Consider the following 18,887-nt stretch of genomic DNA (forward strand, 5'->3'; position numbering starts at 1 on the left):
AGGGCTCCAGGAAGCAGCTCTGCCTTGAGACAGGAAACAGGAAGTGGGGTATGACAGCACCCCGGGAACCAGCCCCAGGCTACTAGGATGATGTCTTCATGTTTGCACAGAGGAGCTCAGGGATGCTTCACAATTTCCCACAAAAAGAACCTTTGACAAGTCAACTTTTTATTTCTGACATCCAGTTAACATAAACATACAGAAACACAATCGCACTGAAGAGCAGATACCCTCCAACTTCATCCAATTTCAGCACATAGCTAGCTAACACACACACACACATACACACAGAGGGACTTTGCCAACACTGCCACACACACACACACACACACACACGCTCCACCAATACTACCACACCCAGTCTCACAGACACATCTTAAAAGGATCTGTCCAGTTGTTCCAGCCAAGGGAAGGGGAGCGACCTGAGCCATCAGCTCCAGCTCAGTTTCCTTTTGATCAGTAGTTTGAAATTTTTCTCACTCCATGTCCCCAGAGTGTTTACTGTGCTCTCCGCAACAAAAGTTCCAGCTTTCCTACAGGCAGTCTGCTTATGTTCAGACATGGGACAGGACCAAAGGTTCCTCGTGGCACTTCCAGTGAGGAGACAGCAGGGTGGGTTCCAGACATCGTCCGCAAACAACCGGAGCAGCAGCTCCGGCCTCCCATCCCCACTCCAGAACAGCTGACGCTGGCCCACATTGGGAGGAAAACCTATGCAGAAGCTACTGCAGGCCAAGGGGGTGGTGACTGCAGATTTCGGGGAACCCCATCACTCCCACTACTCCCACTGTCTACTTAGAAGAGAGTCAACAGGAACACCCAGGATTCCTGCCTGATCCCTCATAGGACAAAGAAGGAGGACTTGAAACAGCCTCAGGCCACTTGGCCGCAGCAGGAGTGGAAGAGAGGGCACAAGGGAAAAAGGGGCACGTGCTGACATTATTAAAAAAAACACATCCTAACTAAGATGACAGTGGGGGACCGGTGGGGTGTAGAAGACAATGTAAGGCATCCTGTGAAACTGCAGATGTCAGGGGCCAGAGTCTAGTAGCACCGGAGTAAGGCAAGCACAGAGGACAGGAGAGGAGCCAGACCAGAGTCACACCAGGAATGATGAGGTCTGTTTGAATTCACCCTGGAGGGGAAAAAAAACAGTTAACTCTGTAGTTTTTTCAGCCCATAATCCCCTAAACACCTCCCTTCCCTACAGCATTCTACTCACCTCACTTCGGGCAGTAGGCTGGCTATAAATGACCTTCTTACTGGAGGTCCTGTGGATAAGATCAAAGATGAAGACTCAGTCCCCCAGGTGCTCTGACCTCTCCTTACTAACATCAGAGGCCAGAACCAAGAATTTTAGGGAAGGGTTCAGCAGGGAGGTTGCACAAAAGGAGACAGGACAAGCCCAAGGCTGCTACAAACAGCAGAAAAAAATCCCAAAGTCTTCCCTATAAGCTGACTGCCTCCCTCTCCAGCCCATCCCCCCGGGCCCACGCTGCAAACCACAGGCATGCATGTTCTCAACTTCAGCAAATCCCAAGACAGCCTTCCTTCCACTCACCCTTTCTTTGTTCCTGGAAGGGGGGAGAAAAAAATGGTATCAGGAGTGTCAGCAGGGCAGAAGACAACATGGCACAGGTGATGGCAGCTGCTATGTGGCACCTGACATATGCTATCAAGTAACCCATGCTCTTTATGGGAAAACACCCACACCCAAGGACAAAGTGCCAGAATCAGTACTCAGTACCCACGAACCAATGGCTGCGCCAGTGGCAATGCAAAGGATGGCCTTCAGGGGCGGACACTTACTCTCAAAGTAGCCTCGGCTATAGGCATACCAGATGCCTCCCATCAAGAGTCCAAGGAGAATCAGTGTCACCAGGACAGCTGCCACGATGCCCCCCACATTCAGTTCCACTGTGAAGCACAAACAAGAGGTCAGGCTCCCGAATGCTCACTCTTGATACTAACAACATCACTACACCAGGTCTAAACCCAAGTCCCTACCACACTGTCACTCACCAGCATCCATGCGTACAGCATCTGACATCATGGGTGACCCAAAACCATTCTGTGCCTGACAAGTGTATTCTCCAGTATCAGAGGCTGACACGGGATCAAAAATCTTAAAAAAAAAAAAAAAATTGGTTTTCTGTTTGAAAAAGCCAAGAACTTGTCTTCTATGTCTCCTGACCCTAACTTGTTCAACTTGTTGCTTGTTCAGCCATTCCCACACATCTTCCACTCCCATCCATACCAGCTCCCCTGACTTGGGGTCCAGAGTATAGGAAGAGTTGCTGAAGGCACGGTTGTTCTTGGGATCTGTAGGCATCGCTGTCCCATCCTTAAACCAAGTGTATTCCGAGGGTGGAGAACCATCTGGTTCTGAGCAGGTCAGCACTGCCCGGTTCCCAATGGTGGCGGATGAGGGGATGCTGACTGTAGGCTTGGATGGGGGCACTAAGAGAGAGAGAGAAAGAGAGAGAGAGAGAGAGAGAGAGGAGCTGACACAAGGGTAGGGAGTGCTGCTTGAACCCAAGTCACAGCCTAGGATGACATTGCATCTAATCGCTGTAGCTATCCCTCCCTCAATTTATACCCAGCCAGGCAACATGGGGCAATACTGACTCCAAATTTGACACCACAGGCACCCTGACCATCAATGGGTTCCAGAGCTTAGCAAGAACTGAAAAGCACTGAATTTCAGGCCCATACAGATCCGTACACATACCAAGCACAGTGAGCTGGATGGTGACCTCCCCATAGTTGTTGCCGTTATCCTCAGAAACCATACAAGTATACGTCCCAGTGTCTTTCCGGGTCACGGTACTGAAGCTGATGCCACTTGGTGAGAAGGTAACTCGATCCTCATAGGAAGCTACCAAGAGGGAGAAAGCAGAAGCAGAACAGAGTGAACTGAAAGCCAAGAGAAGCTGATGAAAATGGCACAAGGTGTATACAGGTCCTCCTCTCCCTCCACAAAGGGGAAGAGGAGAGCAAAGGAGACCTGGAGCCAGGCTGTGCCCTCCCCTGGAGCCCAGGCGCGGACCAAGTGTGGAAGGCGATAGAACAACTTACCTGTGATCTTGTTGTTGTAGCAGACAAGACTTGTAGTTGAGCCTTGAACAAATTTCCACTCCACACGGGGATTGGTGAAGCCAGAGTAGGTACAGGGCAGCTTGACGGCTACACACAGGGCCAACAAGAGAAGATGGGAATGGCCCCACACACTGGCTGATCTCCCAGGCTCTGGAACCCTCTCATCTCACATCCACCCTACCGCTCCACTACACAGCCCCTCCCAACTCACGTTTATTTTCTGCAATTCTGACGTCAGGTTCAGAAGTGTAGACTGTACCCTTGCCCCACACCAAGGAGCCTGAGAATGAAAGACGGGGAGACCCATTAGACCCAGTGAACAGCTGTGTGGGAACATGCAAGCTACTCACGGTCTCACATCCTCTCATCATGATCTCATCATGGCTTCCAGCAGGTCAGAAGTCCATCCATGGAAATCAAACACTCCTTTCTCACACAATTTCTTTCCTTTTAATGGTTTCCTCTATGACACTCAGTGGGCTAATGAACATACTACTCCAAGGGCAACTCAAGAGTGTTTCAGAGGGGCTCGGCAGCATGGCCTAGTGGCTAAGGTCCTTGCCTTGATCCCATATGGCCGCTGGTTCTAATCCCGGCAGCTCCACTTCCTCTCTATCTCTCCTCCTCTCAGTGTATCTGACTTTGTAATAAAAATAAAATAAATCTTTAATAATAAAAAAAAAAAGGGTGTTTCAGAGAAAGCTTCTTAACCAATGATTGCAGCCATTTGTCAAGACAATCCTGGACGGAAGCCAGCAATGTTGGAGACAAGGCAGGGAAAGGGAAGGCAGGAGGGGGGAGGGGAATCCTCCACACTGGGGACCCTGGGTGCTTTCTAAAGGGCTTTCACTACATCATGTGAAACTGGTACACTGATCTCTGAACCAATCAAGACAGAACAGCAGGCAAAGCTGGTCACCCCAGTTTGACACAAGGAACTGAGACTAGAAGCGGCAAAGATACGTGCCTAGGACCACACCTCCCTATCTGAGGTGGAGTCGGGACTGGGCTTTCATCACCTCATAATAAATTTGCCAAGAAAAGAAAAGGCACTATGGGGTGAGTGGACAGGGGAAGCGAGGAGCCAGGAGGCTCATTAAACCAGATGGGGGAGGAATATGTGGGCCACAAGATGAGTCCCAATATGCCAAAGAACCCAGTGCCAAGAGGATTCTAGAACCACACAACGTAGCTATAAACCAACCAGCACAGACACGATTACCCTCATTCCTATTTTCAAAATTCAAATTCACTAAGTATGCTTTTATTCATGGCTTAGTCGGAGCCCTAGCTCTCTAGATAAAGTGTGATGCCAGCCGGTCTGCTGGAGCATTTTTCCCTTACTTACGTAAATCTGGGCTCTCCACCTCTGAGATTCCTCTTCCTCACCTGAAATGTGAAGGGTTTGAACCAGATGCACTAACGTCCTTCAGCCTCCCCTTTCCTCCTCTTCACGTTACATTTAGACCATGCTTTAAAAGACACTCATTTCAGGGGCCAGAGTTGTGGCACAGCAGTTTCAGCTGCTCATGGATGTATCGGTGCCAAGTCCTAGCTGCTTAATGTCCAGTCCAGTCTCACCGACATGCCTGGGAATCAGGAGATGTCTGCCCAAGACGGAGGAGACCCAGTGGGAGTTACAAGCACCTGGCTTCAGCCAGTGTGGCCGCTTCGGGAGTGAAGCAGTCTGTAACTCTGCCTTTCAAATAAAATAAGTCTTAAAAATTAATAAAACTGAGCCCGGCGGCATGGCCTAGTGGCTAAAGTCCTAGCCTTGAACGCGCCGGATCCCATAGGCGCGCCAGTTCTAATCCCGGCAGCTCCACTTCCCATCCAGCTCCCTGCTTGTGGCCTGGGAAAGCAGTCGAGGACAGCCCAGAGCACTGGGACCCTGCACCCGCGTGGGAGATCCGGAAGAGGTTCCTGGTTCCCGGCTTTGGATCGTCGCGCACCGGCCGTTGCGGCTCACTTGGGGCGTGAACCATCGGACGGAAGATCTTCCTTTCTGTCTCTCCTCCTCTCTGTACATCTGACTTTCCAGTGGAAATAAATAAATCTTTAAAAAAAAAATAATTAAACTTATTTCAATCTGACATAACAACACTGTAAATCTGTGCTGGTAACCATTACTTCTCTCACTATACAGATGAGGAAGCAATATGTCTCAAAACACAGCTGCTTCTCAGGGAAGTCACTGTTTTAATGGAGACAAACTACGTACCAAGATGTTATTCATTCAAAAGTTAGGTCCATTTTGTCGATACATGATTTCCATTAGTATTACTTTGTATACTTATTATTACTTTTTTTAGAAGATTTATTGGAAAGGCAGAGTTACGGCAGGGTGGGGCAGGGGGAGAGGGAATTCACCCCTTGCTTCACTCCCCAGAGAGCCACAGTGGTTAAGGCTGACTTGGGCCAAATCCAGGAAAAAATTTGATCTGGGACTCCCCTGTGGCTGCAGAGACGCAAACACTTATACCATATTCCACTGTTTTCCCAGGTACACCAACAGGGAAGTGTATCAGAAGTATAGTATCCAGGGCCTGGCATGGTGGGCTAGTGGCTAAAAACCTTCCTTTGCATGCACCAGGATCCCATACAGGCAGGCACCAGTTCGTGTTTTGGCTGTTCTACTTCCCTTCCAGCTCCCTGCTTATGGCCTAGGAAGGTAGTCAAGGACGGCCCAATGCCTTGGGACCCTGCACCTGCCTGGGAGACCCAGAAGAGGCTCTGGGCTTCTGGCTTCGGATCAGCGCAGCTCCAGCCATTGTAGCCGCTTGGGGAGTGAATCAAAAGACGGAAGATCTTCCTCTCTGTTTCTCCTCCTTTCTGTATATCTGACTTTCCAATAAAAATTTAAAAATAAATCTTAGAAAAAAAAAGAGAGTCTGGTCATGGGTGTTAGCACCACAGCATAGCAAGCTAAGTAGCCACTTGCAATGCTGGTTCCCACATGTGCACTGGTTTTTGTCCTGGATACTCTATTTCCAATCCAGATCCCTGCTAATGTGCATAGAAAAGTGGAGAAGCGGCCTAGTGCTTTGGCCCCTGTACCCATGTACCTCTAGCCATTGAGGCCATTTGGGGACTGATAGAACGTATCTAACTCTACCCTTTCCACAGAGCGAATCCCAGGAGCACTCCCCAATAAATTGTCTTCTGTGACAACTGACATTTCAGAGTCAGCCTCCCTGGAACCCAAGCTGTGACACCACACAAATATAAAGCAGCATCTAATTAAGACAAAACCAGTTTTGAACTAAAGATACACTCACTCTCTCTTGCTCTCTCTCAACACACACACACACACACACACACACACATCACGATGTATGAATCTGATTGTTCCGTTGTGTTTGACTGTAACAAAAGTGTTGCTTCACATCATCTCAGCTCATCAGATCCAAAACATGCTCAAGAACTACTCCACATTCAAGGACGCATGAAGCACCCTGGATGCCTGGCATATCCCTCTTCCCATTCATTCTGACTGTCATGACCCAGCCTGGGCTTCCCTTCTTGTAAAACACAGCAGCATTCAGCTCTCTTGGATGCAGAACCACCTATGGCTGTGGTGGCCTGCCTGAGCCTAACATTCAAGCATTTGCAGCAACTCTCCATCACCCTAGAAGCCAAGCGCAGCCTGACCACCATGCCTTCCCTATGACCCCAAACTCCCAGGACAACTCAGCCATCAGGACCCGCATACCCCTTCTTATTCTTGAGCATATAACACCCCTGGAACTGGACTGCCTATACTCAAACCCAGACTCTGTTACTCACCAGGGTATAAGACCTAAGCAAGCCCCTTAGTCACTTTGAATCTGTTTATCCATCTGTAAAATGGGCGATATTATGGAGTTGTAGGGGAAGTGGAACAGCCAGGACTCGAACAAATGCTCATGTAGGATACCACTGCCACAGGTAGTTGCTCAACCTGCTGAGCCACAACACAGATCCCTATGACCTCTGGCTCCACGGTTTCCTTCAACAAGACAAAAAATATAAATATTGCCTAAGAAATGCCCACACTCCAGCCCACCCAATCTCTTCTCCCCCTAGGAAATGCTGACTCTTCTAGAACCTTCACAAATGGCCCAGCAGAGCTAAGGGCTGGCTTTCTCACAGCACATCCCATCTACACCAGGACGGCCAGTTTTCCTGCATTTTCATTCATGTCGCACTCCCCTTCTCCATCACAGCTTCCCTTTGCACGTAACTCTGAACCTCTGTGTGCCACATTATACACATAAAAATGTCTTAACACATATGGTAAACAGAAACAGAAGAAAATTCCATCTTTCCCATAGTGAAGTTTAATTTCCGCTAAGCTCACGAAAAGAAAAAAACACAAAGGTAAAAGCATCAAGAGGTTCTGAGTTCACGGACAGAGAAACCATCCTCCTTCCCACCACTGGACCAAAAGTTAACATTTATGCAACGCTTAAAGAAACTGTTCTGAGACTATCACCTGTGCCAGAAGGGATGGGTTTTTTTTCTCTGAAGGGCTTCTTTATTTATTTATTTTTGCAAGGAACAGTGACAGAGGGGGAGCCAGTGAGTTCTTCCATCTATGTATTCACTCTCCAAATGATGACAAAAGCCAGGACTGGGCCAGGCCAAAGCCAGGAGCCAGGAATTCCATCCCGCTTTCCCATGGGAGTGGCAGGAACTCAAGAAATCAATCATCAGCTGCTGTTTCCAACAGTATTAGCAGGGAGCTGGGCTTGAAATGGGGTAGCTAGGATTTGAACCAGCACTCCAATGTGGGATATGGGCACCACAATGAAAGGCTTAAGACAGTGTGCTACAATGCCTGCCCCACTACACGGGGAAATGAAGGCTCTACAAGTGATGCAGTGCAGCTGGAGCCAGGCCTGCATCCTACAAGAATACTCCCAAAAATTCACTGGAGAACAGAATGCAAAGTCAAATTTATTTTGATATTGGGCCCAGCAGCGTGGCCTGGCGGCTAGTCCTCGCCTTGAACGCTCCGGAATCACATATGGGCGCCAGTTCTAATCCCGACCGCTCCACTTCCCATCCAGCTCCCTGCTTCTGGCCTGGGAAAGCAGTTGAAGATGGCCCAAAGTCTTGGGACCCTTGCACACCCACGTGGGAGACCCAGAAGAGGTTCCTTGCTCCTGGCTTCAGACTGGCCCAGCACCAGCCATTGAGGCCGCTTGGGAAGTGAATCATCAGACAGAAGATCTTCCTCTCTGTCTCTCCTTCTCTCTGTATGTCTGCCTTTCCAATAAAAATAAATAAATCTTTAAAAACATATATTTATTTTGATACAGAAAAAATTTTGAAATCCAGGCATAGAAAGGACCCTTCATGGAAACTTCAAGGAACATGCAAACTATTTTTAAAATTATGCACAGATTTCAGAATCTCATTTGAAAATAAACTTTCATTGTGACAATGAACTTTCTGAGGTACCTTCATACAGTACAGCCTTCTTAAAAAACGCAAATCTGGACCTGACGTGATAGCGTAATGTTTAAGGTCCTCTCGCCTTGAGCGCACCACGATCCCATATGGGCGCCGGTTCTAAACCTGGCAGCTCCACTTCCATCCAGCTCCCTGCTTGTGACCTGGAAAAGAAGTTGAGGACAGCCCAAAGCCTTGGGACCCTGCACCCGCGTGGGAGACCTGGAGGAAGTCCCTAGCTCCTGGCTTTGGATTGGTGCAGCACCGGCCATTGCGGCCATTTGGGAAGTGAATCATCAGATGGAGGATCTTCCTCTCTGTCTCTCCTCCTCTCTGTACATCTGCCTTTCCAATAAAATAAATAATTTTTTAAATGCAAATCTGACACCAACTTCAAGCTTTTGATGCTTCCAGAGTACCTATATAATAAAACGCAAATTTTCAGCCAGGTAAGCGCATTCTAACGCTATCTGACACTATGATAAGTTTGTCATCTTCACTACCCCACTCTCCTGTTGCAGTGCACTCTCTAGCAAAACAAAACTACCAATCCCCAGCAAAGCCAGGGCTGTTTCCCAACCTGCCCTTACACTGTGTGTGCTGTGTACAACAGCCCGCCCTTCTTGAGCTGACGGGTATTCACCCATTTCTGGGAAATGACCTTACTACAGCCAGAAGGCCTCCCCTAGGCTTTCACTATCCTGCAACACAGGCAAAGCAGGGACTTTCTCCCTCTCCCCAAGGTCTCTGCGTATGCAACACCTCCCCTACAGAAGCACATCCCCAAAGAGCAAGAACCACAGTTGTTCATTACTGTGAGAACTTCACTCAGCATAATGCCTGCTACAAGCTGGCATTCAATAAGTTTGTTCAACATTGCCTACACCAGGAACCCATATGGATGCCAGTTTCCCGGATGCTTCACTTCCCATCCAGCTCCCTGTCTGTGGCCTGGGAAAGCAGTCAAGGACGGCCCAAGGCCTTGGGACCCTTGGAAGACCTGGAGGAGGCTCCTCCTGACTGCTGGCTCTGAATCAGCTCAGCTCTGGCTGTCGCGGCCACCTGGGGAGTAATTCAGCAGACAGAAGATCTGCCTCTCTTTTTCTCTATAAATCTGACTTTCCAATAAAATAATAATAACAATAAAAGTTCATTTATTCAAAAAGCAGTTTGACACATGGAAAGATCTTTTATCCACTGACTCACTCCTCCAACATCCACAAGAGTCACATGGAGACCTGGATGAAGTTCCAGAGTCCCTGTTTCAGCCAGTTCTCACCCTGACTAGAGAGCGAATCTGTGACTGAATACAGATCTCCCTCTCTCCCTCTGCCACTCAAATAAATAAATTTTTGACAATAGAAAAATGTAACCATGGGCCCAGCGTGGTGGCTGATTCACAGAGTAAATCAGCAGACAGAAGACCTCCTCTCTGTAAATCTGGCTTTTCAGTAAAAATAAACAAATCTTAAAAAAAAAAAAGAAAAAAAATGTAGTAAGACATCAAGCACCCGTACCACACTTAATTTCTTTTTTTAAAATTCATTTATTTATTTATTTATTTTTATTGCAAAGTCAGATATACAGAGAGGAGGAGAGACAGAGAGGAAGATCTTCTGTCTGATGATTCAGTCCTCAAGCGGCCGCAGTGGCCGCAGCTGAGTCGCTCTGAAGCCAGGAGCCAGAATCTTCCTCCAGGTCTCCCACGCGGGTGCAGGGTCCCAAGGCTTTGGCCCATCCTCGACTGCTTTCCCAGGCCACAAGCAGGGAGCTGGAAAGGAAGTGCAGCTGCCAGGTTTAGAAGCAGCGCCCATGGGATCGTGGCGCGATCAAGGCGAGGACTTTAGCTGCTAAGCCACTGCACAGCCCCCCCGCCCCCCCACCCCCGCTTTATTTCTTTACAGGCCAATTGTCTATACAACAACAAAAAAAGCTTCTTTGTTTTCAAACAAAACTGAAGTCTGCCTATGGATACTTCCACTTGACTTTTTTTTTTTTTTTTTTTTTTTTGGTGTGTGGAAGCAGAGGCTCAAAGTGACTGCTTCCCACACTTGGGCTGCAATGTGTCCCTAAATGTTGGCACACATAATGGGTTTCTCCCAGGCAGGTTGTGTACAACAGACACCTAAGGCCCTCCCAGGAAATGTGTATGGAACTAAAAGAAGAAATGTCAAGAGATCTTCTAATGCAAGGGCTGAAAAAATCAGAAAGAATAGGAACGACTGAATCCATGTAGAACAGCTCCAGTATCTTGCTGACTGCAAGAGCAACCAAGAAACTTCCAACAGGCCCAGCTGAGGAGCACTTGGCCAGCGCATGGCTCTTTCTGGAAAGGCAGTCTCTCAGGTGGTATAAGGTTCTTTCTGCTTTCCCAGAATATATGCTGAAGGCCCAGGGTCAGCACCTTACAAGATGACTGTGTGGAGATACTGCCGCTAGCGGGGTAATTAAATGACAATGAAACTATTAGGGCATGCCCTGATCCAACCTGAGCGGTGTTCTACTAATAACAGGTTAGAGACACCACGGCTGTGCACACACAGTAGGTGCACCAGGTAAACAGACTGCACGTCCAAGAGAGAGGTCTCAGGGGAAACTAACCCTACCAACACCTTGAACTTGGCTCTTCAGCATCCAGAACAGTGAGAACACAACTTTCTGCTGCTGTATAATTTACTTGGCAGTCCTAACAGACAAATTGGATATTCTAAGCAGGCATCAGCAATGCACATTCTGCTGGAGTCTCTGCTAGATGCAACCGCGAGTTAAGAAGGAACAATAACTCACCTGCGGATGGAAAACTGAGCACAGGGTATGTGTTGTGGTGCAGCGGCTTAAGCCTCTGCTTGGTATGCTCACATTCACATCAGAATGCCAGTTGGTTCCAGGCTACTCTGCTTCAGTGCACTTTCCTGGAACGCCTCAGGAAGGCAGTGCAGGTAGCGCAACTACTTCGGTCCCTGCCACCCACACAGGAGACCTGGAGACAGAGCTCTGGGTTCCTGGCTTTGGTGTGACTCAAACCTGGTTGTTGAGGACACTTGGGGAGTGAATTAACAAACTGCGTCACTTTGCCTCTCAAATAAGTAACTATTTTTAGAAAACATAAAAGAAAAATAAGCATAATCCTTGAAGACCTTAACAGTGTTTATCCTATATTCTTTAGCTGAGCATATCTAAACTCTCAACACACACTGCTACTGATTTTGACCAAGAAAACCACTGATGAAATTAATAGCAGCACCTAACATTTCCTGAATACCTGATTATTTCCCAGATGTTCCTAAGCCCTCTCCTGGTTAACTCCTACAACTCTTCTGACAAGACGATAGGACCTAGCACAACAGCTCAATCCTCACCTTGCAAGCACCAGGATCCCATATGGGCACCGGTTTGTGTCCTGGCTACTCCAGTTCTCATTCAGCTTCCATCCTCTACTGAGAAAGCAGCAGAGGAAGACCCAAAGCCTCAGGACCCTGCACCCACGTGGCAACCTGGAAGAACCTCCTGGCTCCAGATCGGCTCAACTCTAGCCATGTGGCCACTTGCGGAGTAAACCAGCAAATGGAAGATCTTTCTCTCTCTCTCTGTAAACCTGACTTTCCAATAAAAATAAATTCTTAGAAAGGAGAGAGAGAGAACGAGAGAAAGAAAGAGAGAGAAAGAGAGAGAGAGAAAAAAAAAGAAAGGCAGACATATTAGTTCCAGCTGTCCCCCTCCAGCCCCCAGCATGTGGTGCCTAAGGAGGTGCTTCAAGGGCCACACAAAAGCACTGGCAGGAAGCAGAATGTGATCACAGCAAGGGGCTTAGCTGGACTCACCAACAACCACTCCTTGGCTGTGTGGCCCAATCCACAACAGAAACACTACTTCCTTCCCCAGCTTTATTAGTAGAGCCTTTGCTTTCTTTTCTTTCTTTCTTTTTTTTTAAGATTTATTTATTTTCATTGGAAAGTCAGATATAGAGAGGAGGAGGGACAGAGAGGAAAATCTTCCATTTGTTGATTCACTTCCCAAGTGGCTGCAATGGCCAGAGCTGGGCCAGAGCTGAGCCAGTCCGAAGCCAGGAGCCAAGAGCTTCTTCTGGGTCTCCCAGATGGGTGCAGAGTCCCAAGGTTTTGGGCCGTCCTCGACTGCTTCCCCAGGCCACAAGCAGGGAGCTGAATGGAAGTGGGATTAGAACTCGTGCCCATTTGGGATCCTGGCCCTAGCCTTTGTTTTCTTTACATGTCCTGTTAATTATTTTAAATCATTTAAAAGGGAATCTAAAAAGAAAGGAAGAAAGGAAGGCAAAGGAAGGAAGCCAACCAGGCAGCCAGGCCGACTCTCCTGTTGTTGTCTAAGAATTCATGCAAACCTCCCTTCTGGGCATAGGACCCTCCAGCTGCAAGGAAGCTAGAGCCACCTAGAACCTTACTACCTCTGGCTCCCCTCAGAGGAGCTTGACAGCAGGGGTCTTTCATTCACATCAACAAATGAATATAAGAGTTGCTGCTCCCCCCCCCCCATTACCCCCAGTCATCTTGTGGAGTCAGAAGCAGCTCTTGCAAGGGCCAGCCTTGCCAGAAAAGAGCAGGAGGCACAAATGGGCCAGGAAGATGTGCAGCTGGCAGGCCCTTTCTGGAGGCTGAGATGGAACAGATAAGGAATGTAGAGGCAAGAGGATGGCTCTGGAAGGCCCAACAGGCTGGGCTGTGTCTAAACAGTCATACTTGGCTGCCCTTTCGGCTCGGCTCTCAGGGGCCCACGGAAAGTGGTAATGGTGGTGTAAGGCTTTCACTCCATCACTCCCTCCGGCCCTCCCTTGGCAGAATTTCCAGTTCTACTGGCCTGGCTCCTCCCCTCCCTCACTCATCTCCCTACTGCCTACCCAGGACTCACTCCAGAGGCCTGGCATCCTGCTTCCTGCCAGCCAGCTGTTTCCTCTGGTCCCTCCCCCACACTGTGAAACACAGACACACACTGGACTTTAGACAGAAACTCTGCTTATCAGGCAGTCCCAGGCAGACGAATTCCAGGTTTTCAATGCCTGAAAAACTCCCAGCCACAACCCTCCACAATGCTGTCAGTGCTTCTGCAGCCCCTTCCTGAACCTCTGAAAAGGAAACAGTTTTGAGTTAAGAGATCCCCAGGGTCTCTCCCTAGAGCTGACAGACATAAAAAACAAGTCCCACTATTTCCCAATCTATCACATGTAAAAAGCTATATAAGATTTTCAGTCCATATTTGGGTGGGAGGCAGGGGTGGGGCCAGTCATTTCTGTTTTCCAAGTACCTCTTGGACTCAGCTGACTTACTTGGGGTGGGGGAGCAGGGGGACCCCAGCAGTCAAGTCCACCATCCCAATGTCAGTATGAAAAGATCTCTAGGATACATGAACTACGCAAGACACAACAGAATGTTCACACTATGCCTCTTCTTGTGTAAGAAAAGTGAGAAACAAATGCATTTTTCTGTGGAGTTGTATCTGTATAACACAACACTGAAAGGGGATACCTAAGAACTGCGGAGGGGGATTTGTAGGGGGTGTCAGAACACTTAGAAGACCAACATTCCCACCATTATGATTTTCCAACCCTGTCAACTGAACTATTTCTTTTTTCTCCCAAAAAGAACAGAAAGCCCAAGACCAAAGGGCTTCATGTTAAATTCTATCAAACCTCAAAATTCTACTTATTTCTATTTATTTGAAAGGCAGTGAGGCACAGTTTCCATCTGCTGGTTCTCAAATGCCTGCAACAGAAGGCTGGGCCAGGTGAAAACCAGGAGCCCTGGTCCCAATCCAGGTTTCCCATATGAATGGCAGCGACACCCCCCCACCACCACCACCAACGACAAAGGACTTGGACCAACATCTGCTGATATGGGCTACAAGCAAAGCGGTAGCTCAACCACCTATCCCACTAACCTATTCATAAAACGCAATTTTTTCGAAACAGAGCATCCCTATCCCAAAATAAGGATAGACTCCCAGATAAACAACACAAAGAAACTGGAAGGGAAAACATTATCATAGTGAAAGTGATCTGGAACCAAAAGGGAAAGAGTGATGCTGAAAATCCCACTTCCAGTGGTTACCTGTCCCAGTATCAGGTGTGGGGAGGGGACCATTCCTTCTGGGGAGTGGAGGGGGTGGAGGGAACAGCGATGACTCACGCCTCCACAGCCTTGTGTTAAGTGTCCCTGCATAATAAAGCTGAAAGGGCTGGAGTGCAAATTCTCAGTAGGAAATACCACGACTTGAAACTGTTCCCATAGTAGGGGAACAGGCAGCAGCACCCCAACCCACATTCCTGCACTCCCCACCCCCACCATTACACCTAAAGCTGACTTACCCAACGCTTTTCCAGCCTGGGAGAAACTGCTCAACTTGTGCAAGTACAGGATCTCCAGGGAAAGGGAACTGGCAGACTGGTTGGGTCAGCAGCTTTACTGTTCCTGAGCCCAGCTCTCCCTGGGTCTGGCCTCTGCACCCCTCCCCACCCCCTTTTGCTGGCCTCATCCATCCTATTTTGCCCTTTCTTCTTCTTCCTCCCTGTGGGCAGAACCCACAAGGAGAACCACCCCTGGTGGGAAGGGGAGAACATGGCGGCAACCTGTATATACATGTTCCAGCCATCCTGGGAGCAGAGGACAGACCAGTCCCCCAGGAAAGGGCCCCTACACTGGGGTGCCAGTCTTTTAGGATCCCCCTACTTCCTCTGAACCACTCTTTTGGGGACGGCATTCTCTCACTCTCATAAAGTCTGAAAGGGATAATGGCTGCCCAACAATCATCCCTCCATGTAAAAGTAATGTGCCTATTATACCTGTTGATCTTCAACAAGCACAGGAATGTATTATTATTCCTGTTTTACAGTTGAGATTAATCAGCCAACCTAGGATCACAAACAAAGCTGGCAGGAAGCAGGCAGGAGCCGGGGGTAGGGGTTCTGGTGTCCGCTTGCATCCTCATCCGCTCTCCCCACCCCAGGTCTATCATAATTTATGACAAGGCCATGCCTCCACATCCAGAACCCATCATCCTGCCAGGCGAAAGCGACACCATTTCAGGATCCCTCTGAACCACCATTGCTTGGTTCTGTGGAGACTTAACAAAGCTCAAAATGCTGTTAGCACAATCCTTTCAGCACGAGGATGTGATTATTGTGGGATTACCATATATAATATGGGAAATTAGAGGTAAAGAAAAGCTGGGTGGGGAGAAAGCAGCTGCGGGACAAGGAGTAACCAGACAAGTAACGTCACCGATCAAAACTGTTAGGTATCAAATCGCTGACCCAGAAGAGACTTCTGGGTGTAGTGGGAGCAACGCTGGTTGGCAAAGTCTTTAGTGCTTTAAACCAAAACACGACTACAGGTATCATTACCAGCGCTAAGAAACAGGAAGGGGCCGGGTACTGTGAGGCAGCAGAACAGGCCACCAACTGCCACACCGGCATCCCATATGAGCCTAGTTCAAGTGCTGGATGAAGTTCCAGGTCCCTGGCTTGGACGTGGTCCAAGCTGGGCCATTTTGATCATTTCAGGAATGAAACATGGGGTAGATCTCTTTCCCTCCCTCTCTTCTTTAAAAAAAAAAAAAAAAAAGATACAGGCAGAAGCAAAAATAGATCAGGGGTACTGAAAGAAAATAAATTTTTTAAAAAGGAAACGGAAGAGTAAAACAAAAGGGAGAAGGAAGCCAAAGAACCTAGTGGCAAGGAATGACTGCGGTGGGGGAGTAGGCCAGGTCCAGAGCAGAGTCAGGGCTGTGGGTCGATCACCAGGCTCTCCCTCCGACCCTCTAATCAAGCTAAAGTCACTACCTTCTTCCGACCGAATTGCCTATCTGTAAAATCGGGAGGGAATCTGACTGCTCATAATACAGTCAATGTGTTTATGACTTTGAGATAAGGGTAAAGGCTCTGGAACCAATTCGAGAGCAAAGACTCTACTTCTGCCTTCCAACGCAGTAAACAATTGCTCTGCAAAACACCAAGGCGATTGGAACCGCTCATTACTTTGACAGGAACCTAGCGCGGAAAGAGAAGCACACAGCACACACGCCAACACCACCGCAAGCACAGACACCCTCCAGAGTCCGTCTGAAAGGCTCGCCAGCGCCGACACCAGCCGACTACGGCACCACCAGACTGCACACTCAGCCCCACATAAACACACCTAGCCAGGGAGAGGCAGGCCCCAGCAAGCGAGCCTCATTGTTCCTCCGGGAAGGCAGTTTACAAAGGAAACAAACCCTCCGAAATGCGGCCAGGGCAGGGCAGCATGGCAGCTCGCAAGCCAGTCAACCCAGGAACACATCCTGTGCCAAGGGAACCGTCCCATGAACAACACTTCTCCAGAACTGACAGGTAAGTTGTTCCAGTAAGGAACGTCGAAGGCTGTGTGTCCCGAGAATCCACGGATTTCGACCCAATGCCCTCTACAGACCCGCCACCCAGATCCATTTCCCCCAAACAACCACGGTAACTGGAGAACCCCTCTCCCCATCAGCATAAAAAAAGCGCAGGAGGGTGACTTCCACCCCGGCCCACATTCTTGACACCACCCCCTCCCCGAGGACCCTTCTGGAGCCCAGGGAGTCAGGGGTGAGAGGCTCGCGCGCCCCTGAGGTGATTCGTGCATGCTGGGTGCGCGCGGACGCGGGTGGCCGGGTGGCCATCAGTAGGAAGGTCCTGGCGCCCGCCAGCTCCTGCCAACCGCGCAAGGGAACCCCACTCTGCCCGCGAAGCCGAACGGGGTGCAGAATGGGCACCTCCCCCACCCGCGCGGGGTAAGGGGAGGGGTCACTGCTCCGGTGGGGGGAGGGGAGCCGGCCGCTCGCCGGGTGGCGAGGGGTGGGGTAGAGACGGGGAGGAAGCCAAAACGAGGGTGAGGCCGACAGCTGGCTGAACTCCTCCCTCTCCCGCGGGCAAGGGGCGTGGGGAGCGTCTCCTCCACCCTCTGACCCGACCCACTGATTCCTCCCGAAACTCCGGGAACTTACACAGCACGGCCGAGGTGAAGAGAAGCAACTGTTTCCTCCCGACGTCTGCCTTTGTCCCCATCGCGATTAATGCCCCCGATCGACGGCTACGGCAGCCCTGGGCACACGCACAGCTTCGCGAACCGTAGCGCGGGGACTAAACTCCTGCCGCCAGGTTGAGCCCCGCCCGGCCCTGCCCCTCACACCTCATTGGCCAGCGCGCCGACTCTGCGCGTTCTGATTGGCGGAAGGAGCCGCCGCTCCGAGGAGTGAGTCACCTTAGCCAGGTGCAACCCTGCGCGTTACTCACCACAGGGTCGGATTGGCACCCTAAGTGCGCAAGGCGCCTCTGATTGGCCCAGGAGGCGGCTTCGAATTCCTCAGCTTGGGCAGGTGAGAGCCCCCTGATTGGGCTGCGATCCTCAAGTAGGGGCGTTCTGACTGGCTGGGCGCTGAGGAGGAGATGGAGGACGGCCTCTGTGTTTCCTAGCAGGAATCGGTCGGGCCGTGCGCCCCGCGAGGATTGGACCGGCTTGTTGAAATGCAAATTGCTTGCGATTCCGTAAACCTTGATTCATTCCCTGGCAGGGTTAGAGGAAGAGAATGCGCTAGGAGTTCCTCTGTCCACTCACTCTATTGACAGCGCTAGCCGTTTTCCATTGACTGCTGATGTGCAGGTTTCCCACTAACATTTGTGTTGCTACGACACTTTCTTGTTGAAATTCATGCTCAACACCGTTATTGTTTGTAGCGTCCATTTACAAAGGCTTCATTCCAACCGTGCCATGCACATTTCAGTGTGTCTGTAGGAAAAATTAGTGACCAAAAAAACCTAAACATTGCAACTGAAAAGTCTACACTTTCGTTCATTCAAAAGAGTGGTATCTTTAACCTTTTCCCTCCTTCAACTTTAAAAAATAAATTATTTTCAGTTTGTTTTTTGAATGGCAGGGGACAGACAAGGGGCAAATGCAGAGTAATAGTCCATCTGCTGGTTCGTTCCCCCAAATGTCCAAAATAAGCCAGACCTCGGCGAGGCCAAAACCAGGATCCCTGAATGCAGTCTGGGTCTGTCATTTGATGGCAGGGACCCAAGTTCGTGAGCCGTCACCTGCTGCTTCCAGCGCCGTGTTAGCTGGAAGCTGGATCAGAACCTCCACCAGAGGGGTATCAGAGTCCCCAGAGATACCAGAGCAGCAACAGCCCTGCCCCGTCTACCACCCAGACCCACATTCCTTTCTTCACAGGTCTTACTACGAAAGTTCACTCCCAATACCCACTTTTTTTTTAAGATTTATTTATTTTTATTACAAAGTCAGATATACAGAGAGGAGTAGAGACAGAGAGGAAGATCTTCCGTCTGATGATTCACTCCCCAAGTGACC

The 18,887-nt window shown here is 49.4% G+C and overlaps 1 protein-coding gene across 1 annotated transcript; it reads right to left on the reverse strand.

Annotated features, from left to right (window-relative positions):
- Positions 1–920: 920 nt before the first annotated feature.
- On the reverse strand, positions 921–17,693 carry F11R (F11 receptor). Its single transcript, XM_058660512.1, has 10 exons — positions 17,524–17,693; positions 3,311–3,379; positions 3,079–3,186; positions 2,732–2,878; positions 2,258–2,460; positions 2,023–2,125; positions 1,810–1,917; positions 1,562–1,574; positions 1,223–1,271; positions 921–1,135 (listed from the first exon to the last, which is right to left on the reverse strand). The coding sequence occupies exons 1-10, from the start codon at positions 17,582–17,584 to the stop codon at positions 1,100–1,102; spliced, it is 897 nt and encodes a 298-aa protein (XP_058516495.1). The 5' UTR covers positions 17,585–17,693; the 3' UTR covers positions 921–1,099.
- Positions 17,694–18,887: the final 1,194 nt, after the last annotated feature.

This window comes from Ochotona princeps, chromosome 2 (genome assembly GCF_030435755.1).
Source record: "Ochotona princeps isolate mOchPri1 chromosome 2, mOchPri1.hap1, whole genome shotgun sequence".
Taxonomy (NCBI): Eukaryota; Metazoa; Chordata; class Mammalia; order Lagomorpha; family Ochotonidae; genus Ochotona; species Ochotona princeps.

Excerpts from the sequence above, each read along its gene's own strand:
- F11R (XM_058660512.1), bottom strand. The coding sequence starts at position 17,584 with ATGGGGACAAAGGCAGACGTCGGGAGGAAACAGTTGCTTCTCTTCACC. Across the intron at positions 3,187-3,310 it reads CAGAATTGCAGAAAATAAAC|CCGTCAAGCTGCCCTGTACC; the intron begins GTGAGTTGGGAG and ends CCCTGTGTGTAG. Across the intron at positions 1,918-2,022 it reads TGCTGTACGCATGGATGCTG|TGGAACTGAATGTGGGGGGC; the intron begins GTGAGTGACAGT and ends TGTGCTTCACAG.